The sequence below is a fragment of the Rhineura floridana genome, chromosome 2 (assembly GCF_030035675.1).
Source record: "Rhineura floridana isolate rRhiFlo1 chromosome 2, rRhiFlo1.hap2, whole genome shotgun sequence".
Taxonomy (NCBI): Eukaryota; Metazoa; Chordata; class Lepidosauria; order Squamata; family Rhineuridae; genus Rhineura; species Rhineura floridana.
In genome coordinates this window covers 136,527,065-136,552,680 of record NC_084481.1, presented here as the reverse complement: position 1 = coordinate 136,552,680, position 25,616 = coordinate 136,527,065, and the positions used below count along the sequence as shown (strand labels likewise).

Sequence of the window (25,616 nt, the reverse complement as noted above, 5' to 3'; positions counted from 1 at the left end):
CATCCCTGCAGCAGCACGACTCAGCCTGCAGCTCCTCCTGATAAGGCCCAGGCAGAGGGGTGGGGCAAGGCAGGTGGAAATGTTTGCCCCTTGATGGTCCCAGCACAGTCTCTTCCCTGCAGCACACTGTTAGCTCATATTCAGCTTTTTGATCAATGACAATTCTAAGATCCTTCTTACATGTCGTATTGCTGAGCCAAGTATCCCCCATTTTATAACTGTGCATTTGGTTTCTTTTTCCTAAATGTAGAACTTCGCATTTATCCCTGTTGAATTTCATTCTGTTGTTTTCAGCCGAATGCTCCAGCCTATGAAGGTCCTTTTGAACTTTGTTTCTGTCTTCCATGGTATTAGCTATGCCCCCCAATTTTGTATCATCTGCAAATTTGATAAACATGCTTTGTACCTCCTCATCCAAGTGGTTAATAAAAATGTTGAAGAGCACTGGGCCCAGGACCGAGCCCTGTGGTACCCCACTCGTTACTTCCACCCAGTTTGAGAAGGAGCCATTGATAAGCACTCTTTGAGTACAATTCTGTAGCCAACTGTGGATCCACCTGATAGTTGTTCAATCTAGCCCACATTTAGCTAGTTTGCTAATCAGAATATCATGGGGCACTTATTGCTGAAGTCGAGATATATTATGTCCACAGCATTCCCACAGTCTACAAGGGAGGTTACCCGGTCAAAAAATGAGATAAGGTTAGTTTGGCAGGATTTGTTCTTCATAAATCCATGTTGGCTCCAAGTAATCACTGCATTGTTTTCAAGGTGCTTACAGATTGTTTGCTTTATAATCTGCTCCTGAGTTTTTCCAGGGATTGATGTCAGGCTGACTGGTCTGTAGTTCCTGGGTTCCTCCTTTTTGCCTTTTTTGAAGATAGGGACAACATTAACCCTTCTCCAGTCATCTGGCACTTCACCCATCCTCCAAGGTTTCACAAAGATAATATACAGAGGTTCTGAGAGTTCTTCAGCCAGTTCCTGCAATACTCTAAGATGCAGTTTATCGGGCCCTGCTGATTTGAACTCATTCAAAGTGATTAGGTATTCCTTGACCATTTGTCTATCAATCTCAAGCTCCAATCCTGACCCTTCTACTTTATGTTTTCCGGGAGGGTCGCAGATCCTTTTTTGGGAGAAGACTGAGCCAAAGTAGGAATTGAGCACTTCTGCCTTTGTCATCTGTTATCATTTTGCCATCCTCATTGAGTAGCTGTGCCACCATTTCTTTTCTCTGTCTTTTACTATGGACATACCTAAAGAAATCTTTTTTGTTGCTTTTAGCATCCCTCGCTAAACTCAGCTCATTCTCAGCTTTAGCCTTCCTGACACCATCCCTGCAATTCCGTGATACCTGCCTGTACTCTTCTTTTCTGGCCTGGCCTTCTTTCCACTTCCTGTATGTGTCCTTTTTTGTTTTCAGTTCCTCTCTAAGCTTTTTGTGAAGCCACATTGGCTTCTTCTGTTGTTTCCCCCCTTTTTTCCTTGTTGGAATTGCTTGCCATTGTGCGTTTAGAATTTCTTTTTTTAGAAACTCCCACCCATCTTGGACTCCTTTTCTCATTAGGGTGGCTTGCCATGGAACTGCACTTACAATTGTTCTGAGTTTATTAAAATCAGCTTTCCTGAAGTCCAGGGTGTGAGTATGGCTACTCTCAGCTTTTGCTTCTGTTAAAATCAAGAATTCAAGTATGGTGTGGTAACTTTCCCCCAGAGTTCCCGTAACTGCCACTTCATCCACCAAATCTTCTCTGTTGGTTAGAATCAAGTCCAGGATAGCTGATCCTCTGGTTGCTTCCTCCACTTTCTGTAGGAGAAAGTTATCTTCAGCACAAGTCAGAAATTTCTTGTAGGGGCCGTGTTTGGCAGAATTTGTCTCCCAACAGATGTCGGGATAATTGAAATCCCCCATTACTATTACATCATGTCTCCTCGAAACATTGGCAATTTACTTTTCAAAAGTTACATTCTTGTCTTCTCCTTAATTGGGTTGTCGGTAATAGACTCCAAGCACCACATTCCTTTTATTACTTGCCCCATTAATTTTAATCCATACTCTTGGTGGAACTACCAAGCTCACCTTCCTGTATTTCTGTGCAGGGATATATATATTTTTAAAATATAGTGCAACTCCACCTTCCGTTTTATTCCTTCTGTTCTTTTTGAACAAGTTATATCCTTCAATTGCCGTATTCCAGTCATGGGAGTCATCCCACCAAGTTTCAGTTATACCTATCAAGTTGTAATTGCCCTCCTGTATTAAGAGTTCAAGTTCATCCTGCTTGTTTCCCATGCTCTGCTCATTAGAATACAGGCATCGAAGACCATGTGATATATGGCTTGGCTTCCTTACTACATTTTTCTGAGGACTGTCACTGGTCCCTATTACAGCCGATCTCTCTGTTCCTGTTACTGTGCACAAGCCTTTATCAGTCATTACCACCAAGTTTACGTTTCCCTCCCCCTTAGGATTCAGTTTAAAGCCCTCTTGATGAACTTCTCCATGCTGTGGCCAAACACATTCTTCCCAGTCCTTGTGAGATGCAACCTATCACTTGCCAGCAATCCATCTTCCAGGAAGCATAGCCCATGGTCCCAGAATCCAAATCTCTCACATCAGCACCACCTTCGTAGCCATTCATTCACACGGAGTATTTTTCTTTCCCTTTCTGCTCCTCTTCTAAGTACTGGAAGGATGGATGAAAAAACTATCTGGGCCCCAAAGTCCTTGAGTTTCCTTCCGAGAGCTTCAAAGTCTGATGTGAGTTCTTCATAGCTCCGTTTGGCAGTATCATTTGTTCCCACATGGAGGAGAAAGGGATACCTGTCGGTGGGCTTGATGAGTGATGGCAACTCTTCCGTCACATCTCTAATCCATCCTCCTGGTAGACAGCATACCTGGCGAGTCCACGGATCTTCTCTGCATACTTGGGTTTCGATCCCACGCAGTAGGGAGTCCCCACTACTAGTACTCTTCTCTTCTTCCTGTTGTGGGGCGAGGTTTCATTGGCCCCGCTTGATTGAGCTTCAGCCTCTTGCTCATTGTTGCACGGGGTCTCCTGTAATTCATCCACCACAGACTGTGCTCCAGTCTCATCCTCGAGTGGTTGAAAGCGGTTCCATAGTTCCACTGGTGAAGGGTGTCTTCTAGCTCTTCTGCTCCTAACTGTCACCCTTTCCCACGGAGTTTCCTCCACTTCGTTGTTCCTCTCCAAAGCAGTCTCCTCTTCTGCTACCACATGCTGTTGCTCCTCTACCTCCACATCTCTTTGCTGCTGTTGTTCCAGCGTTCTGTCTAAGAACTCTTCATCTTCTCTTATAGTTCTCAGTGTGGCCACCCGTCATTCCAGGCCTCTCACTTTTTCTTCCAACAGTGCCACGAGCTTGCACTTTCACTATAAATTAAAAATCCTGCCACCCAATTACTCCAGGTCCTATCCACCTTCTTCTTTTTAAATTTCTCACTGTCTCTCTCCTCCTGCTTATCCTTGTCCTTCTGCTTGCGCTCTCGGTATAACAGGGAAAACACATCTATGTATTCTCCCTTCCAAATACCTTCCCTTGTTGCCAACAACAAGTGAGCCCCCAGAGGAGCTGATGTCTTCCCAAATGGAACCGCACCAGCCTGGGCAGAAGACGAAGGATCAGCAGTGAGATGGGCTGCCCCTGCAGCAGGAGTGCCTGTGGGGGTCCAAACCTGTCTGCAAGAGTCACTCATAGGCTGCTGCTGGGCAGAAGGAGAAACACCCTGTCCATATTCAGCAGGTACTGCCCCTGAATATGCCATGCAAGGCCACCCCTGAGCAATTCCCCATGGACTCACTGAAACTCGGATGAGCTACAGCAGCCTCCACATCAGGACTCTCTACAGCCACTGACTCCACCGCAGGTGCCGAATACATAGGTGTAAACTGGCCTGTTGAGCCCTCCAGTGCAGCTAAGTGGTCTAAAACAGAATTCCAATTGTTACCATATTGACCATTCTTATCCGATTTACCACTAGGCACCTTAGCGTTCTTCCCCATAGTCTCCTGAGGTTGCTTGCTCAATATGATTCAGTATGGGCTAACACATCAGGCCCCTCATCCTTGGAGGATGAGGACCCCCGGGGGGGGGAGGTAGCTGCTGAGCTGACCGCTTCAGGGCCTTCCCCTTCCTCTTAGAACCACCTATGCTTTTCTTAGGAGGCATGATAACACCAACCTGACTTACCTGTAAGGAAAAAAGGGGGAGAGCCTCCTTCAGATACACCTTCAAAAATGGCCACCTAGAAAATGGCCCTGCAAAACAGCCATGCTCTGAACAACCTTCCCAAGGTGGCCACCTTCAGACAACCTTCCCAAAATGGCCACTAATAAAATTGGCAGCAAGGCACAAAATAGTGCCCCATATGAGGCCGCCAAACTGGCAGCCCCACATGAGGCTTCCTGCCGGCCTAGGCCAGCCAGTCCCAGCCTGCCATCCCCGTTCCACACCGAGGCCCACCAATCACCCTCAACTCCAAACCTCGCCGGCACTCAAAGTCTGCTAATGGTGCAAGCTGCGCCACTGTGAGATCCGCGCCATGCAGCCTCTCTTCTCAAGATCTGCACTGCCACCACCGAGATCCATACCATGTAGCCTCTCTCCTCCACCCTGCATGCAACGAAACAGGCTGTCGGCCAGCTAAGGCTCAGCCAGGCACCCAAGGTGACCCGTGACCTGCTCCATGTCACGCAAGGCCAGAAAGAGGCCAAGGGAAGGCGGCTCAGGGCAATCGGGTGTGTGTGTGTGAAGCCAAGCCAGGGTCTTCCCTGGCATGGCTGCAAAGGCCCGCCATCAACAGAGCCCTCTGGGTCTGTCGATGGGCGGGAATTCCTATGATTTCAGTGGGTCTCTAGTGTATGAATTGGTCAGATACAACCCAGTATATTTATAGTCTTAAAACATATACACACATTGTTATAAAGGAACCATATCTACATAGTGCAATCCCAGACAAGTGTGTGAAGGGGGTGGAAAAACAGGACCAAAGTTCACAAGCGCGGATGTATTTTGATATAAGAGCAAAGAGATTTGGAGGAGGCAAGGCCACAGAGGATTTTAAACGTAAGGACAAGGAGCCCGTGCTTGATCTGGGAACAGAGAGGAAGCCAGTGTGGGGATTTAAGAAGGGGTGTCAAATGATCAGAGATCAGATCCACATTATGAAGCTGATTAGCCAAAGCTTCAAAATCTCAGGCAAAGATCTTTTTAACCCTGCTACCTTAAAGGCTTTTAACTGGAGATGCCCAGGATTAAACCTGAGCATTTCTGAATGTAATTGACTGATGTATTTAACCTGCAAAGTAATGCTCACTTTTTGGTTCATATGTAAAACTACAACTAGCCTAAATAGGCCGTGTTCTGAACAAGTAAGGGTTAAACAGGAAAATAACAAATGTATTCTAAAAAAAGAACCTGTTACTATGGCAACTCCTATATCACATGGTAGATGTGCCCCCTGTGAGTTACAAAGTGCTCCTTGAAAACCCCTGTGCCACTCCTGAGCTACAATGAACAGATGGAATTTTGTGTATTTAAGAGTGCTGTGAAATATAATTTCTTGAAATGCAGACTTGGTTAGGTTTAGCATTTTTCCCCTTCCTGTATCTTTAACTTTTCATACTCTCACTGCAGCTGCCAGAGAAGGATTGATGCAAAGTTTATGTGTTGCATTGAAAAGGTGACTTCTGTGGGTGAAGAAAAGAGGAGAAAGAGAATATGACAGATTATTTAGGTGACCTTTAATTTACAGAACATCTCTCTCTCTCACACACACACAAAACACATACATCATTCCAACACAGAGGTCTCTGATCTTCCCTATCCCTTGGCACACAGATTGTAAACTTAACAGCAGTTTTCAGCATTAACCCAGAATGAATCCCAACCTTGAAAACACATTTTCCTTCTAGATTTCAGCACAGCAATATTGCTGTGGGGTTTGGGAAATAACAATGACAAGATCAGAGTGAAAGGTTTCATAACATGTTTGGTCTATGCTAATGAGATGGCTTTCTGTTGCTCTTCTAAGGCCAAAGAGCAATATGCAAGCTGGAAAACACACACACCTCAAGAATGATTAAGGCAAATCTTAGCTCCAGTTCATATATTCAGCCATGATGGTGCTGCAATAGCAGAGTGGAAGAGCCCCCACCCCCATCAAACAGCCTCCAGTGTATAGCAGACCTTTGTTGGAATGGCTGATCGTACAGAGGCCCAGTTCATTGTTTTCCATTCTTTTGAGGTAGCGAAATCAAGTGATGTGGGAATAGGTAGGATTGGCTGTTCGCTTGGAGGGTTTGGTTGGCAATGGAGGTTATTTGAACAGAAATGACAGGTGGGAGGGGGGTCATGCTACTTCTCACAAAACTATTGCACTGATACCCCAGCAGAATATATCAAAGATCCTAGTGATGTGGCTGTTTAAATATTTGTTTTATTTATTTTATTTTTATTTATTTAACTTGTTAATTGCATCATACCTTGTGATCTCTAGGCGACGTACAACACCTTTTAAAAAATACAATATAAAACAAATTTAAAAGTATACAATATACAAAGTGTAACCCCTTCCCCCAAAAAGGACTAAGACATCATACCAAAATCCTAAATGAAAAGGCCAGTGTTTGTCTGGTGCCTCAAGATGGATAGAGAAGGGCCAGGCGTGCCTCCGTGCAGTGAGCATTCCACAGCCAGGGGCCACCACTGAAAAGGCCCTTTTTCATGTTGCTACCCTCCAAGCCTCCCATGGAGGGGGCACACAAAGAAGGGCCTTAGATGAACACAGGGTCCAAGTCAGTTCATATGAGGAGAGTTGGTCCTTGAATATTGAAATATTTCCCATCCACTTGCTTTTATGTGCTCTGGGGAAAATATTTCCAGGCAACATATTTGCTTGGCTTTTGTGTCTTATTTGTTTATTAAAAATATTTATAGCTTGACAGTTCTGGGTCATTAGAATATCCCCTTGATCAGATAATAACACTATGAGCCTCACAATTTGACTTGCAAAACCATTCCTGCTTTTCCCCTGGACCACTGGTTTGTATGCCAGGACTGAAAAGTTATATTGGAGATGACGGACATGATAAGAGGAGAGTTTTACAGTGCCAAGCACAGAGAAAGGGTGTGGAAGAAATCCAAAGTTTGAATAAAACAAGGCAGATTTTTAAATGTCTATAAACATTTTATTTGGCCCTAAAACAAAAATTCCTGAGAAATAATATTTGGAGCTATTGTTTCAGATGAAGAATATATGTTGATGGTTTGTGATGTTCCCTATGATTATTTGTGAATCTTAGGAATAATTTCTCTAGTCTCTAAATATCTAAATATCAAAGTTTTCATTTTTTTCAATTCAACCTATTTTAAAATGCAGTTGAACTTCATTACAGATCTTTTCTCTGTTGACAGAGGCCATTGACAGGGGAGATTTTGCTCACCCCCTCCGCTCACTCACACCAATATTTCAAAGAATGCCATTGCTGAGTGTCCAATATCATTTGCTTTTGAAAGTATGTCGAATTTACATGTCTAACTTGATTTGGTATCACTGAGAAAGTCCTCAGATTGATTGCAAGTTGGAACCTAGGCTACAGACTGAAGAATACATCCCCCCCTTTTGGGTGCCAGATGGATGAACGTGCCCATTAGAGTTCTAGAACTGGAACATTTAGGTGAATGATTTTCTTCATTGTCTGGCTATAAAGGAATTATCAAGCCAGGCTCAAATTTACAAGTGTCAAAAGTTCTTTGTTCAGGCCAATACAAGGAGTCCAATATAGCACTGGCTGCATGGTTTCTAGCATGGCCATGAGCATCACTTTACAGAGGACAATTTTCTCTGTTGAAGGGCTATCAGAGGACATTCCTATAATTGAAGGTGTCCTCTATTTGAAGGTTCCCAAGTCTATTTTAAAGGTAAGGAACCATAAAAAAGGAAATCAAGAGCCTTGAAGTTGCCCATCCACTGTAAGTAGCATCTGGTCAGCAGACTGAGCAGGCACACAAATACCTGGTGTCTTCCACCCTATGGTAGGATGTATTTTTTATTTAAATTATAATTAGTTTTCAGTTTGTATCTATACATATAAATGGCCCTATGCAATTTGACAGTGCATAGATGGCCTTTTTTGGCGATGCAACTGGCCTTCCTACTAAACTCTCAATGTTCTTCAACAGCCCATCTGTCTCCTATGATGTTATGAGGTTCAATTCAACAGAGAGAAAGAGCCACTAACCCTTTTTGTAAAAGATAAACTCTCTGACTTTGGAACAGGGTAATACCTTCCCACTTGCAGAACCCCAAGCTAGCTAAAGCCATGGTTAGTTAAAGCTAAGTTATGAATGACATCACACACTATAGCCGAGTATCTAGATTTCAGCTAGCTAACAAAACTGATTAACATTTAATCTGAAAACCTCAGAAGTGAGAGACAAATAGGATTAAGCAAAAGAAATGTAGCAAACCTGTCGATCCAATAAGATTGAGTGAATTTGCTGGATTCCATAATGGAGTTTGGGCCCTCCCCAATCATATATGACTAGTGAGCTTCTGGTGCCAGTTGAAAGCCTACTTGTTCTAGCAGGCTTTGATGGTGATCTACTTACGTGATCAGTTTTCTTTTTAATGTTTTGTTGCTATTAACTTTGTTGTGATTGATGGTGGGTAGGTTAAAATATTTTAAATAAATAAAAATAAGATGAAAAGGCAATAGCAATGTCAAACACATTTCCTATATACACATTATTTCTATATTACAGGAAGGATAAACACACTTCCTGTATACACAGTATTTCTACATTAAAAACATATAAATAATGATAATGTATCATTGTAATTACATAATAATTATGATTATATCCAACTAAATTATACTCAGAGGAGATCAACTGAAATAAATAGACCTATGTTATAATGTGATGCTCATTGATTCCAATGGGTTCATTGTAAGTATGGCTAGTGATGGATATAACCCTATGTAATGATACATCATCATCCTATTTCAGTCTGCATCTGTGTTCAAATTGCTTTTTAATATGTTCTTAAACCTTCTTTTTAAAAAATGTTTTTGATCTTAGATGATGTTTTAAAAACTTTTTTTAAGAAACGTGTTAAAGATGTTTTGTTTTAATGTGTTTTAAAGTTTGTTTTTATGATGTTTTAAAGTTTTTAGTGCTTTTGTTTGCCGCCCTGGGCTCCTGCCGGGAGGAAGGGCGGGATATAAATCAAAGAATAAATAAATAAATCATCGTATACAGAAAGGAAAAGCTTGATTCTGTTCTCTGGTCTTTGTGTTAGAAATCTTTCCTGACTTTTGACAAACTATTAAAGTAACATCCTAATATGATCTCCTTGTCTTGCTTGTAGACTTCCCAGAGACATATGGTTGGACATTGTTTGAAGCAAGATGCTGGACTAGTAGTCCTTCTGTCTGATCAGCAAGGGTTTCCTTATAGAGTACTGTGATCCGTGATGTTAAAAAGAACCCTTCCTAAGAACATGTAAAAGTCAGTCTTTCATCAATGGTTATTCTAATGACATATTTCCCCTGCTCTCAGTATCGCTTCACAGATCGTTTGTTTCTGATCTAGATCTCCAAAGGTCTCTGAAGTTGATAACATCTTTAGAATGAGTGTCTTGTATTTTGCTTAATTTGACATCAACACATTAGGTCAACTTTCTTCCTAAAGAACTATGTTGTGTGGAAATTATTGTATCCGTGTACCTGTCAGTGTTGTTTATATATAAAATAGCAGTAGTACCTGAATATCAAATTAGAGTTCTCTCAACCAGATCTGCTCTTTGACAGAGATGGCTGTGCTTCTTTCAGTTCCTCGACATGTTCAAGATACTCTAAAGTTAATGCGCCTTAACAGTATCTCATGTAGTAGTGGTTGTCAGAATGGTGGTCCTCAATTTTACCTTGCATTGATTGGATTGCTGTGGACGGATCATTTTTCCATCAACAGCAAAGGGATAATTTAAGCAGTTAGGGAAGAATGCAGTTGGCAGCTTTCACTATCTCTCACCATTGCTTTACAGAGATTGTTTTAGTTTATAATTCAAGACCATTTATTATCAGGAGATTTAAATCTGGGGTTATACCAAAGCAGCTTTGTGTTATGTCACATCCAATTTCTTATGAGTTCATTAGGTTAGATCTGATTTTAAACATGAAGCTGGTCACGTGAAAAACACTTTTCCATGCAATATTCCACACAGCTGGCTTTCTATCTAAAATGAGTTGCCAACTCCTGCATCTGTAGCACTACCACACTAACACAGGACTCATCATAGGAAGAATGCAACACAAAGGGATAATTTAAGCAGTAAAGGGAGAATGCAATTAGCAGCTTTCACTCTCTCACATTACCACACCAACATAGAACTCATCACTTCCATGGGAACTTAACATGGTATATATCAGGACAGCAACTCAGTTTAAACTCAACACATATAAATGATTTTACCCTGACAAGAGTCACATTCAAATTGTGCCTTATTGAACAACTGAGGAGCATAAAATGAGTATAGCTCATAGATTTTGTTAATTGTCTGCATTAATGTGCTGATATGCTTTAAATTGGATTTTTACATTGAGCAGGGATTGGAGTCTATGGCCTTATAGGCCCCTTCCAACTCTACTATTCTATGGGCACACCCCCACCCCACTCCATGGGAGATGCCTGGAGAGGAATTAGCAATTTTGCATGCATTGGTAGTTACACAAGTCAAGGCTCACGGTTTCCTCAGTGAGGTGAGGTCACTGGAAGGAAGAAATGAGGCCTGCAATCTCTGATTGTTGCATGCCGAATTCCTCAGGGTGCAGGTGAAATGGTGGCAGAAGAGGCTATGTCTAGGAGGTGGAGGGGAAGTGGCAGTGCTCAAATTATGGGGCGGTACTGGAAGAAGTCTTACTCCTTTACCTTTTGTGACAGCCCTCTTGGTTACTATTTGTTGAAATGATGGGGGTAAAGATTTGGGTAAATCTGGAGTGAGTAAGGGTTGTGGATTTCATCAAGAGGATCAGTGGAGGCTGGTGCCCATTGTGACTGGTAGGGAGGAAGGTAGAGAGGACGACAGTTGATGAAGCCAGAGCAATTATTTGGTGGAGCTAGCGTGAATGATAGGCAGAGTTAGCTAGTTCTGGTTTTGTCCCCATCCTCCTCCCTGCTGAGTTCTACAAGAGCTACAGTGACAATAAGGAGGTTGACAGGCAGAGCCACCCCCTAGACTGGCTGTAAGTAAGGAGGTAGTCAGGTGGGGCTGGCTAAGGGCAAATTGAGCATGGTGGGATAGTGCTGCAGTTGCCCTAATAGACCAGCCTCCAATGAAGAGCACCTACATTTCCCCCCTAATTTGGGCGTTGCAGAATAGTGTTGTGTTGGATATAAAAAACTAAGTAAATGGGAAAGAGCTGGTGCATGGTTTAGGTGCTGGTGGATACACTGAGTTAGATTTCTATGTGGTAGTGGGATAGAGAAAAAAGATCTATTAAGTTTAGTAGGAAAAGTTTATTCAATAATTTAAAGAGATGGTTGGATATAACTTGTCATAATGGTACTGTAGTGCACTAAACACAAAAATGGTAATCCTTTCCCCTCCCTCTTTTTTTTTAAGGTCAAACATATTTCTGAAGATCCTCCTTGTAAATGCCCTAGTAAATTTTGTGTGGAGCGTCTTTCACAAGGGAGATACAGAGTTGGAGAGAAGATCCTTTTCATCAGGGTAAGAAAGATTTACTGTTCAGCTTGTAGAGTGGCTTCTGGTAAGCACTTTTCTATGAGAAGGTACAATTAAGGAGTATTATCTTAGCATATACATGCCATCATTACTGAACAGAGTCATGCAGGGGCAGATGTCTATATTCATATCAACATCTGGCTGGAATATATAGTTCCTGCAAATTACATAGTTGAAGTGATTTTTAAAATGCTGTCGTTGTGTCTCCTTCTATAGTCATTGTCCACACCCTCCCAAACAATTGTTTATTGCATAATAATATGCATTCATTACTGATTTGTTGCAGGCAACACAAATGTCATTTTCATGGGTACCACTTTAACTGTGGACAATAACAATTTCACCACACTCAAACTGTAAAATGGTATTTTCTCCAAGTGAAATTGTGGGAAAATATACTGAACATTGCATGGAATCTAGTTCTGTGAGCGCCACAGGCAGCACTTGGAAAGCACCTGAGATGTCATTAATGACATTCTTCCCATGCCCATGATCTTCTGAGAACTTCTTTCAAGATGTATATGCTTACTATTATCACAGCTGAGTGTTTCTGCTGTACAATGCTCAGCCCAATCCTATGCATGGAATTAAGTCCCATTTAATTAAATGTGGTTTGCTCCAGTCTCACGTATCTGTGTATACTGCAAAACACTATAATCCTAAGTGCAGAAGTGAACATGTAGTTTCCTCCACAGCAACACCCATCATTTTGTGAACATTTTGCTTTTATTGCCTATTTGTTGTATTTTAGTCTTTGAAAGTTGCCGGCCTAACCTCTTCAGAGCTGAAGTGCTTGTTGTTTGTAAAACAAAGAAAAGACATGATGATGGTGATAGTGATGATGATGCAGCAAACAGCTATCCCACTGCAGCAAAACTCTCCCATTATATGGGAACAACACTGAACTGCGACTGTTCCCAAAAACTTTGGAGCTTTTTTGGTGCCAGTGCCAATGGGAGCTTTTATTCTAAGGCCAATTGTGGCACGTTTGGGGTGATTTTTGTCACAATCTGGCTGGAGTGGGACGAGTTAAACCCAGAAGCAGTTTGCCGGGTGGGGCAAAGCCACTACATTAGCTAAATGGCAAGTCGCTCACTGTTTCTTACAGGGAGGGAAGGAGGGAGGATGAAACCACACAAGCAGAGCCAATCCAGCACTGCCTGCTATGTTTGCACCATGCTGAGATCCCTGCCACTATGCAACAGCAACCTATTTCCAGGTATATATATATTATATATATATATACATTATATATATATATATATACATTATATATATATATATATATACATTATTTATATATATATATATATATATATATATATTATTTGATTTATATCTCACCCTTCCTCCCAGCAGGAGCCCAGGGCGGCAAACAGAAATGCTAAAAACACTTCAGAACATAATAAAAAACAGATCTTAAGATACATTAAAACAAAGCGTTAAAAACATTTTAAAAACCTTTGAAAACATCTTTTAAAAAGGGTTAAAAACATATTAATAAAAAACATATTAACATGTAATTGTAACACAGATGCAGACTGGGATAGGTCTCAATTTAAAAGGCTTGTTGAAAGAGGAAAGTCTTCAAAAGGTGTCAGAAAGATAGCAGAGATGGCGCCTGCCTAATATTTAAGGGGAGGGAATTCCACAGGGTAGGTGCCGCAACACTAAAGGTCCGTTTCCTATATTGTGCAGAACGAACCTCCTGATAAGATGGTATCTGCAGGAGGCCCTCACCTGCAGAGTACAGTGATTGACTGGGCATATAAGGGGTAAGACGGTCTTTCGGGTATCCTGGTCCCGAGCTGTATAGGGCTTTGTACACCAAAATTAGAACTTTGAACTTGGCCTGGTAGCAAATGGGCATCTAGTGCAATTCTTTCAGCAGCGGGATGACATGTTGGCGATACCCTGCCCCAGTGAGCAGTCTCGCCACCACATTTTGCACCAGCTGCAGCTTCCGGACCAACCTCAAGGCCAGTCCCAGATATAATGCATTACAGTAATCCAGCCTGGAGTTGGAGGTGCTGAACATGTTTCAGGGCTGATTTTGTGCACTGAAGATTGGTTCTGGGGATGCAGCCAGGTAATTGGAAAAATTAGGTGCTGCCTGTTTCCATTTTGGTTATATGATTAAACCACTGATTTTAGCATGGTTACATGCAACTGATTTGTAGAAATCATTTAACAGCACATTATCTGAGATGTCATTTCAGATAAGCTAAAACATGTTTCACAAGTACCTGTGAGTAATGAGGGTAAAGCCTAAGCCTTTGATTGATGATGTGTAATTTATGCACGTCTTGTACAAAAAGTGGTTGCATATACATTCGATCTTGAATAGAGAAGTAGTTCTATGATCTTTGTTAAGCTTCATAACAAAGGAACAGTTCATCTAATGCAGGTTTACCCTATTGAGTTCAAGGTGACTTACTCCCATGTGAGTTTGAATAGGATTGCAACCTTAGTGTGCAACGGCAGTGCTGAAGTGATGAGGATGGTTATAAATAAATGAACAACATCATTATAGGCAAGATGCAATAACAAACTAATTTTTTATTTTTTTTAAATCTATTAGAGTTGTTTGCTGCAGTGCAGATCCACATGTGCTTCAATGCACAATTAGAACCAGTAGTTCCTAAGCCATTTGTGTGTGTACTTATTTCACTGGGGAGAACTAATGGCAATCTAGGGAGCTGCCTTATACTGAGTCAGATCATTGGTCTATCTAGCTCAGTATTGTCTATACCTACTGGCAGTGGCTCTCCGAGATTTTAGACAGGGGTATCTCCCAGCTCTCCTTGGAGATGCCAGGGATTAAATCTGGGACCTACACTCCTTCCACACAACACAATGATTTGGAACATGAGAACCATGAGCAGAAGGAAGCCCTTGGAAGAGGACTTTCCCACCCTCTGCTCCCCACTGCAGCATCCTACAACGCTTAAAAGCCACTCCTGAGAATTTGAGGACCCTCTAGAATGGGGTGTGATGAGGGGTGGAGACTGCTAGAGTGTGGAAGAAGGTCTGCTAATACAAGGTGCCTCTGCCCCCTTTTGGCCTATTCTGCCTGCTCCATCAATCCCTTGAATGCTTCCCCCCTTCTTCCAGAGGGTCCCCACCCTTAAGAGTGGCTTTTTTATGGGATTCAGGGGACAAAAGTGGGGAGGAAGGGGCAGGAAAGTTGTCTTCTGAGTGCTTAAATTGGCTAACAATTTTTAGAATCCAACCCAATGTTGAAGGTTCCTTCCATTTGACATGTATGGAAAAGCATTTGTGGATCATACATATATAGGATCTCACAGTTCCTGGCTTAGAAAGTGTACTGGTAAGTCTCCGTTTGTGATGAGCTGAACATTGCCATGCTGCTACTCTTTATATAGCCTGACCACTGTTGTCCATGCACTGGTAAACTTTAGGCTGGATTACTGTAATGCGAGAGAGAGAGCGCGAGCGCGCGAGAGAGCGTGCGCGCGCGCGCGCGAGAGAGAGAGAATGAATGGCTTGGGGGCTAGATCAGGACTCAAATTGGAGGTGAGCTATATGTCTGAGCATCTTTAGCATTCTTCTCCATCAGTAAAACTAAAGGCATTATCTAGATGCTAACTCACACAGTCCTAACTTTAGCATGGAAAGGCAGTGCTGTTGCTAAGGAAACAGAGCTAGGGCATTTCTTTGGGGATTTATCATATTAAAAGGGCTTGCTTACCTTTCTGTTTCTCCAGGAAGGTTTATATAATGCGACGAAGACTGACAGCATCAAAATCCAATAAATAATAAAATTGAATTTACTGCACAAATGAGTAGGCATTATAATAATTCTGAAGTGTCCCATTATGTAGGTAAAATAAGAAAGTATAATCAAAACACAATATTGATTCATGTTTTTGCTGTTGTTTATTATGTATATAGCACTAACAGTGCACATGGCACTTTAAAATGGGACAGAAAAAAGACAGGATCAAAAGATGAGAAATTTACATCCTAAATTTCTACAGAGGGGGACCAGGGGGAAATAAAGGATGGTAGGAAAAGAAAGGGCAGGTGTATCAATAGAGAAATATGAGCAAGTGCTGGTGTGTGTGTGAGAGAGTGTGTGTGCATGCTCATATGCACACACAAACACACATAGAGCAAACTTTAACCTGGCCCAGAGGATGCTCACAGTAATGGAGCCATTGCCACATCTGAAGCTGTGCTGTCTTCTGCTGGTCAGAGGAAAAAGTGGTGGTGGGAGAGATTGGGCACCTCTACAGGAGCTGATCAGGCTTTGAATCCAGTTAAATGTTTGCCGGCCCAGCTCTGCCCCTGCCCTGCCCCAACAATGCCCCATTGCAGGGCCTTCTGCCAGCAGTAGCCTCCTACCTGCTTGGATGTCTTACCTCTGCTGCAGTAGAGTCCCACCATCAGCAGTACTTCTCTCTGCTGATAGAGGCTAGAGGAGATGGGCCTGCAATTTTTCTAACTCCCCAGCTATCAACATCACGGGGGGGGGGGATTAGAATTTATTTTGGAAAATTTTGGAAATGGCTGTGGTGGTGGTAAAAAGGTTTGAAAGTTCAGTATAGTTTTCAAAACATTCCAGTTTCGGGGAGGAAGCCTTATGAGGCATCACTCACCGCGTAGCTGATGGGTGGGGCCTAATTGCAGCCGGAGGTGAAGCTGCTGCCTCCATCTGCCGCACGGGCAGAGTCGCGCGTCGCATCTATTACGCATGCGCAACGTGCAGCGTGAAGGGGCGGGGTTTAAGGGGCCTATTTAACCCCAGCCGCCCCTTCCTACCTCCTCTTTGCTCGCGCAATGCCCACCCTGCCCTCCCTCTTTCATGGTGTGCCTAGGGGTCGCTTCGGGGCAGAGTAGGAATTTTTATCCTGCCCACCCTCGTTGGCGGGCAGGTTTTTTGCCTGCTCCACACTATGGGAGTGGGAGGGGATCGGGTTAGGGGGCGTTGTGATCAATAGGTGGTTTTGGCTAATTTGGCTAATTTGCATTGGAGGTTAATTCCCTGCCAGGCAGATCATTTTAACACTGGTGCGGGAAGGGAAATAGGTAAGGACAGCTAGGTGGCCCCCTTAGGCACCTTTGGAGGTGATTGGCGGTTTCGGAGGCCTGTCTGTCAGAGCTTTCCAGCTTGAGGGCAGGATATGAGCTGCCTCTGGGGCCAACTTATCTCATCTACCCAGGGGTTATCCAGCCCCCGGTGGGGATGACGTAGGAAGGCCCCCCTACTCACCTACAAGGTGTGGCCTGGGTAAAGGTAAGCACATGGGCTTGCCCTTCCTCCGGCAGGGGCTGGTCGCCCGAGAGCTGTATGGCAAGATACTTGCTTAGAGACAGTTCCCGCACCTAGGTTCTCCTTCTGCAGGTCACTTTAAATTGGGTTTATGTTTAATGTAATTTAATAAAGTGGCCCTTGTTCAACCCAAGCTGACGTCTCTGTGTTTTATTTCACCCCTCGACTGCAATTGAAAATGATCCAAAGTTTCTGCTTGGTGGTTTGAAGTTTAGTTACCATATTTTCAGTGCATTTTATTGTTATTCTCCCTTTCATCAAATAGTTGATCTCATATGTATGATATTCTGTGTATGGTGCTAGTATTCATTTTGAATAAAAACGATTTCTTAGAAACTGATTCTATCACTACATAATATATACAACTAAAGAGTCTATTATCAGCTTTTTGCGATATACTGTTTTACTTCAAACCAACTAAATATTAATATACATTCCATTGAAACCAGTAGTACTTCAATTGGTCATGACTAATTTGTTCCATTGGTCTCTAAGGGTCTTATATGATTATGGTTTCATAATTCATTTTAGCTACATCAGGCCTCTTTTGCATGCATTTTATTTTTCTGATTTGGTTTGGCTTCCTTTTATCTCATTAGAAAGTTATTTAGGCTGCTTTCACACTGCACTTTATTCCACATTCTGACAATTTCTTACCTGGTAATTTGCGCATTATATTTGATCTTTCACATGACATACAAGCTGGAATTCTAATGGAATAAATAAATATCAGAAATAGTCCATTTGCAAGCTTGGGAACCTGGGAAATCATGGGAGTTTTTCATTAGCTGCAGCCGCTCCCTTGGCAGGCATCCCATCATGCAGTGCGTTCCTGTCCTTTAGGTGCCTGACGAAAATTGTACCAGTATTCTGGCATAAGCATGGGTAGCAGCAGCATTTCCCACACACTTCCTGGTGTCTATACACCTAAATATGTGTGTGTGTGTGTGTGTGTGGTGCTAAAGGGAGAGGGGTTGCATGATGATGGGACAAGATCTTAGACTTCCTACGCATTAGAGAACTACAGTGTGCATGTGCATAATGGGTGAGGGACAAAAGTACGACATTGTTCATTGCAGCCATGTGAAAGACATAGCGCGAAAAAGCTACTATTCCTTCACGCAACATGTACTGCAGTATGAAATTTTAGAAATTGGAGCAGAAGCGCTACCATTTTAATCTGTTAAACTAACGCAATAAGCCCAATGTCTGAAAGCAGCCTTAATGTATGGCTTCTTTGCACTGTAATTGTAATATAAACGTCTTTTCATTGAGAGGTAATGGGTTACCTATCAGTTTCACTGTTGTAGCCATAATTTATAAAGGATATGGACAACTTGGAATAACTTGGAGCAGTGGCGTACCTAGCGTATTTGACACCTGGAGTGATCATTTTTTAACACCACCCTCCTCTATACAACCTTGCGTGGGGCCCTAGTGAGGTGGGACCAACTGCTTCCTATAGACATCTTTTGCCTCCATGTCTTCTCGCGTGGCAGTTGCTGTGTCAATGGGGGGAAATGAGAACTTGTCTCTGTCTCTCTGGCAGGCGAGCGGGGGAGGCCAGAAAAGCAAAAACAAAACCCTGCATGTTGTATGATCCCCTCACAGCCACAACAGTCTGATCTACCACCACCGCCACCTCGACTAAGACGGTGGACGGCAGAGAGAAAGAGCCTCGGTGGATGAGTAGGATCCGCCGCTCAACCGTCTTTCTTGGCACAAGTGAGGGAAGCAGTGAGGGGAAGGAGGGGAAAAGGGACTGCTGAGGGAGCTTGGCCACTCCCCCCATGGGCTCCGCACTGCGCACTCTCAGGCTGAGAGGGAACCAGGCAGAGCCGCCATACACCAACGGCGCAGCCTGCCAACTCAGTGGGGCTTGAGGGTTTTTTTTAATTAAGGTGGAGGAGGGGCATAGAGGTAAAATGGAATTGGGCAAATAGGTGTGGAGAGAAAAGAGGCTGAGGGAGAAAAGTGAGGGGAGACGCAAAATGGGGGAAGATGAGGCGAGGCTGAGATAAAAAGTGGAGGAGGTGGCTAGCAAGAGTGTATAAATGGGTGGAGGCTGAGGTAAAAAAAGTGAAGGAGAGAGTGGCTTAATGGAGGGAGAGGCTGAACCAATACAAACAATAAGAATCCCGGCACTACTGACAGAACTTACTTTTTGAGTAAAACTGCTTGGGGATTGGATTGCTAGGATGTAATCCTAAACATGTTGACTTGGAAATAAGTAGGATTCACTTCCACTGGCCTTGTTTGGGATCCGGCTGTAGAAGATTTTTTGCTTTTGCAAGGGAGTTGCAGTTCTAAAACAGCCATTTCGGGAACATTCAGAAACATATTCCCTGTTCTGTCAGTTCCAGTGTGTCTCCACCTCTCTTTTCTGAAAATGGGGGCACACAATGTGAGTCAAACGCTGCCCCTTTTTACTGTTAAACCTCCTGGGAATAGCATGACCGTGTTTTGTGTTTAGTTTTTTTTTTTAAAAAAAATAACTTCAAAGAGATTTTGCAGGTGATCGGTAGATCAATCTATTCCCCCTTCAGGTGTGGTGAATGGAAATGTTCCTCTGCCGGTAGGCTAAAATGCTACTATGAATTCTGTAGGAAAAGGATGGCATTAAAAGGTGATGAATAAATTTAAAACTCTGTGGTTAGCAGGTTACACTTAGCAGATTGCTAAGTGCCAGAGGTCTGAACCGATCACTTGCATAGAACTTTCCCGCTCCCTCCTCCTTCCATCACTCCATCCACTCAGCTTTACCACCTCCAGCTCTTACTCTCTCTCCCTCTCCAAGCTTTCCCCACCTGCAATAAATAACAAGTCCCACATGCTGCCCAACCCTGCTCTAAAGGCTCTATGGCAGGCAAGAATGAAGCTCTTTTTCCAACATCAATGACAGGGAAAGCATCGCCTGTGTTTAAAAAGAAGACAGCAGAACTATAAAGCAGGAATGGCCCTCCAGGTACTGCTGGACTACAGCTCCCATCATTCCTGACCATTGGCTATGTTGACTGGGAATAATGGGAGTTGGCGTCCAACAGCGTCTAGAGGATGACATGGCCCCTATCTCTGCAATAGAGAATTCTTTGTTGCAGAGGCCACTGCTGGAGGTTCTCTTCCCTTTCTCTAAGGCAGGGGTGGGGAATCTTTTTCAGCCCAAGGGACTCATTATCCCTGGGGACCACTTTATTTACTTATTATATTCTACCCCACCTTTTCTCCAACAAGCTCAAGGAGGCATACAAACATGGTTCTCCCCCCAATTTTATCCTTGCAACACCCCTGTGGGGTAGGTTAGGATGAGAAACAGCTGATGGTCCAAGATCAAGTGAGCTTTATGGCCAAGTGGGGATTCAACCCTGGTCTCCTAGGTCCGAGTCCAACACTCTAATTACTACACTATTATTACTTTTATTACTTTTATTACTTTTATTATTATTATTATTATTATTATTATTATTAATTTCAAACAGTAGTGTAGAGGCAAATGTAGAAGGGCAGGGTCCCTCCATGAGTCATGGCATGCCCCCTTACAGCTTCTCTCTCTCTCTCTCTCTCTCTCTCTCTCTCTCTCTCTCTCTCTCTCTCTCTCTCTCACACACACACACACACACACACACACACACACACACACACACACACACACACACACACACACACACACACACACTACTTGAGCAACCCCCCTTCAGTAAGTAAGCACACCTGCATACATACCTCTCCCCCCCCCTCTACTTGAGCACACACTCTCTTCAGCAAAGATGCTCCCTGGGGCAAGGATGCACCTGCCACCAGCTCCACCTTGCTAGCAACGAACAGCATTCTGAGCATGCAGGGACCCACCCGTTGCTCCATCCTTCCCTCCATAACTTTTTTTAAAAGCAAGCAAAGCCCCCATCTCACCAAAAGTTTGCTGCTGGCTGCTAGCCTGAGCTTGCAGTGATATCCCTTCCCACTGTCCCAGCTGGCCCCAACCCCCAGAACACTTTTTTAAAAGTAATTCCAAGTCACAGGGCAAAGGAGGCGAAGGCCACAGTTTGAGAACCTCTGCCTAAAGAATTAAAGTAAATACCTGGGCTTGACTGTCCACCCTCCTTGCCTCTCTTTAAACCTCTTACTGTAACTCTTACTCTTACTCATGACTCTCTCCTTCCTGACTCTCTCCTTCCCACAACAGATGGTGGGAGCCAATCAGCATGCAAGGGGATTTCAGAGCTTGGAAAAGTTATTTTTTTGAACTACAGCTCCCATCAGCCCAATCCAGTGGCCATGCTGGCTGGGGCTGATGGGAGTTGTAGTTTAAAAAAGTAACTTTGCCAAGCTCTGGGGATGAGATCGGCAGCTGCTATGGATTTGCTGCCAATCTGCCACCGCCACCATAGAGAAGAAGGAGGCAGAAGAGGAGCCCCCTCCCAACCAAACAATAGAGCGGAAGCCTTGGCAATAGCTTTCCCAACAGAGCCATACTGTGGAGGAGAAAGAGAAACAAGGAGAGGAGGCGCCACACAGTGGGGCAAGACACAGGCTACCTGCTTGGGTGGGCAAATACCTACTTAATTCCACCCCTCCCCAGTTTTTTGCACATCCCAGCCTGCAGCCTGTCTCTGTCCCCACAGCTCCTCTTCCTCTTCTGTGATCTGGCCCTGCTTGGGGAGGCTGTTGCTGAGGCCTCTGCTCCAGTCATTTAGCCCAGGAGATCCTCCTCTCCTGCATTCTGGCAGCTACCCCAGGCAGGGGGCGGCAACATGGCGGAGTGAGTGGCGGCTGTAGCGGCACCCCCTTATTGCCTGCACCTGGGGTGGCCCGTCCCCCCACTCTGCCCTTGGTACACCACTTACTTAGAGGAGAGTATGAAAGTAGTAGTACCAAATGAAAGTCATACAAACAGATGTTGAGCATTGAATGTGCTGAAGGGTTTTGCCCACTTAAGTATCTCAAAAATAGACAACTGTTCTTCTCTACCATCAAAGAAAAGTCAGAAAGGATTATGTCAGAATCTGATCATCTCTTCCGCTGATCACATCTTGTGTTCTTTCATAGAAGGCATGTTTGAGGTCGCTTCAGTATGCTGGAAAGTCTTGCTGTTGACATCTACGTATAATTTTAACATGCATCTATGATTGCAAATCCTTGCACTGTCAGAATGCAATGACTTTTTAAAGTGAACGTATGAGACCTTATCTGGCCTTATGATACTTGCAGTTCTGTGCATGAACATAGTAGCTTATAGGATCAGGCAGCCAAATCCATGCAAGGGCCAACATATTGCCACTACACTAGGTCTGCAATCCAACACAGTCCTTTCAGACAGAGGAATGTACATTTTTCTCCTTCTTCTGTACTGTGTAGGAACATCCTGAGGGCTATCAGAGTTGCTGTGATAAAACTCTGAGAGTAGGATTTGTGAAAACAAATCAGTTCTAAGCAATCAGTGAAGGTTACTTTTAATTAACCATAGTTAGGTTTGATATTATGGGTTTTAACACTAAGAAGGACACAGCAGTGTGGTTCTAACAAATCAGCCATGTAATAATAATAATAATAATAATAATAATAATAATAATAATAATAATAATAATAATAATAATAATAATAATAAATTTTATTTATTGGTCGCCTATCTGTCCAGGTTAATGGACACTCTAGGCGACTTACAATAATAAAACAATACATAATATACAGTATACAAAACAGAACACAGTCATAATCAATTTAAAATCAGTTTCCAATTAAAACATCGTAGAACTAACCCTCCCCAATCCCATAGGCCTGCCTGAATAGCCAGGTTTTTAAGGCTCGGCGAAAACCTATCAGGGATGTAGCATGTCGAAGATCAAGAGGAAGGGAGTTCCAGAGGGTGGGGGCCACAATCAAGAAAGCCCTCTCTCTGGTCCGCACCAGCCTAGCTGTTTTAACCGGTGGGACCGAGAGAAGGTCTTGTGAGGCTGATCTTGTCAGGCGGCATAATTGGTGACTCTGGAGGCGCTCCTTCAGATAAACTGGGCCGAAACCGTTTAGGGTTTTAAAGGTCAACACCAATTAATTAATTAATTAATTAGGATGCCACATTAAATATTGCAGTGCTAGTTTCTTTTTGGACCGCTGCAGCTAAAATGATTTGTTAGGATAAGAATCCCCAATTAAACCCCTCATAATTGTGTGATCTCTATGTACTGAAGGCTTCTCTACATCAAATTTTAACATCAACCTTTGGTTCCATTGTATTTCCCACCTCTTTTTCTTCTTTCTTTCTTTTCCCTTATACATTCTTTTTGGGTAACATCTACAACTGTACTGTGTTTGGGGCTTTACAGTGCAGTGGCCATTTCATGTCATACTGTTTATCTGTGTATTTTAATTTACACGTATCTCCTATTTGTCCACTTGTCTTGAAAAAAAAAGAATACTGGATTAGTATTCCATCTCACAACTGTGTGGTGTTTCTTGTTGTTAGAGTTTTACATCTCAACATGTCTCAGCATAGTTTGCTAATGAAAATTTCAAGGAATTATTAATCTATTGTGGCAAAACCCTGAGTTCAAATGGGAAAGATGATGATGATGATGTATCCTTCTTTTTCACCTATAGTGCAATCAAAACAGCTTATTGCAAAATAGGGATGGAAAGATCTGTCAGTTTCAGTTGTCTTGGTTTTTCATTTTTCCAATCTTAAATTAAACTCTCCACATTTCTGCAGCAATGTCTTTTTTAAAAAATCCTCATGAAAATTCTCCAGCATTTTAGTGTGAATTACTCCTAATAAATGCATTTTTGTAGGCAGTTTTGACTAATGTACACATTTTTGCAACCAATTTCTTTTAATATAATGCATTTTTGCATGTTATTTTCACTCAGATATTCATTTTTATGCACTCTTTCCCCAAATATATGCCTTTTTGTAAACAAGGTTTGGTTGGCGAACTGCATTGTGAAATTCAAATAAGTGCAAATTTCAAAGGATGACTCATATTGTTTCGGAAAGTGTGGATTTGATAAATTTGGCTTTAAATGAGAACTCATTCAAAACTTTTGCCCATCTCTACTGCAAAACCATAAAACGATATTATAAAATTAATCAACAAGGTATAGGCATTACACGTCAAAACAGCAACAGTATACCAAAGATAAAGTTATGGGCTATAAGAGAAATCATATGCCAGGACCAAGCCTGGCCAGGGGCCCAGACTCTGAGCTTTCACTTTAAGAAGGAAGTCTGTAGCCTGTTTAGAATGAACATTATGAAGCAACATGTACAAGCACCATTCAAAGCAATGGAGTTGTGGTCTGCTTTTGCCTTTCAGGGTTATTAGCCAATGAGTGAAATCAGAGCTGTGATTAATGAGTGCCAGAGAGAAACTAGAGTCATACAAGCTTAGGGGAAGAAACAAAACAATGGAGAAGGTACTCTATGATCCATTTTAAAGCCTCCCTCTTTTATTTATTTATTTATTATTTGATTTATATCCTGCCGTTCCTCTCAGCAGGAGCCCAGGGCAGCAAACAAAAGCACTAAAAACACTTCAAAATATCATAAAATCAGACTTTAAAATACATGAAAACAAAACATCTTTAAAAACATTTTTTAAAAAACTTTCAAGACATCTTTTTAAAAAAGGTTAAAATATATTTGGGGTTTTAAAAAAAAAGGTTTAAAAACATATTAAAAAGCAATTCCAACACAGAAGCAAACTGGGATAAGGTCTCAACTTAAAAGGCTTGTTGAAAGAGGCAGTTTTTAATAGGCGCCGAAAAGATAACAGAGATAGCACCTGTCTAATATTTAAGAGGAGGGAATTCCACAGGGTAGGTGTCGCCACAATAAAGGTCCATTTCCTATGTTGTGCGGACAATATGGTATCTGCAGGAGGCCCTCACCTGCAGAGTGCAGTGATTGATTTGGTATATAAGGGGTCTTTAAGGTATCCTGGTCCCAAGCTGTATAGGGCTTTGTAAACTTGATATTGGCCCAGTAGCAAATGGGCAGCCAGTACCATTCTTTCAGCAGTGAGGTGACATATTGGTGATACCCTGTCCCAGTGAGCAGTCTCGCTGCTGCATTTTGCACCAGCTGCAGTTTCTGGACCAACCTCAAGGGCAGCCCCACATAGAGAGCATTACAGTAATCCAACCTGGAGGTTACCAGTGCATGGACAACAGTGGTCAGGCTATCCTGGTCCAGAAAAGGCCGCAGCTGTCTTACCAGACAAAGCTGATAAAAGGCCCTCCTAGCCACTGGGACGAAGCGACAAAGAAGACAAAAAAGAGAGAAAGGGCAGGTGTAGTTATTATGAGGTATAAATAATAAAAGATAGCCCTAACCAATGCTCTTAGAAAACAAAGCTTGCTTTTTAATAATTTAATCTTGAATTAATCCAAGCACGGGCATCAAAACTTTGGTTGGTGTAAATCTTAAATCCCTTTTGACATGCATCCTATCCCCACCATCAGAAATGTGTCTGGACTTGCCTTGAATGTAGAATTATCAGTCTAAGATCAATTGATGAAAGACCTACATAACTGGTTTAAATCTCATGATGCTTGAGG

The 25,616-nt window shown here is 42.7% G+C and overlaps 1 protein-coding gene across 2 annotated transcripts in view; it reads left to right on the top strand.

Annotated features, from left to right (window-relative positions):
* The window catches only part of GAS2 (growth arrest specific 2), a 208,598-nt gene that overhangs the window by 135,520 nt on the left and 47,462 nt on the right, over positions 1-25,616 (top strand). For both annotated transcript variants that reach the window (XM_061610615.1, XM_061610616.1), the window contains exon 7: positions 11,651-11,758. In XM_061610615.1, coding sequence (XP_061466599.1) covers positions 11,651-11,758 — 108 coding nt within the window. The remainder of the gene's footprint in view (positions 1-11,650; positions 11,759-25,616) is intronic.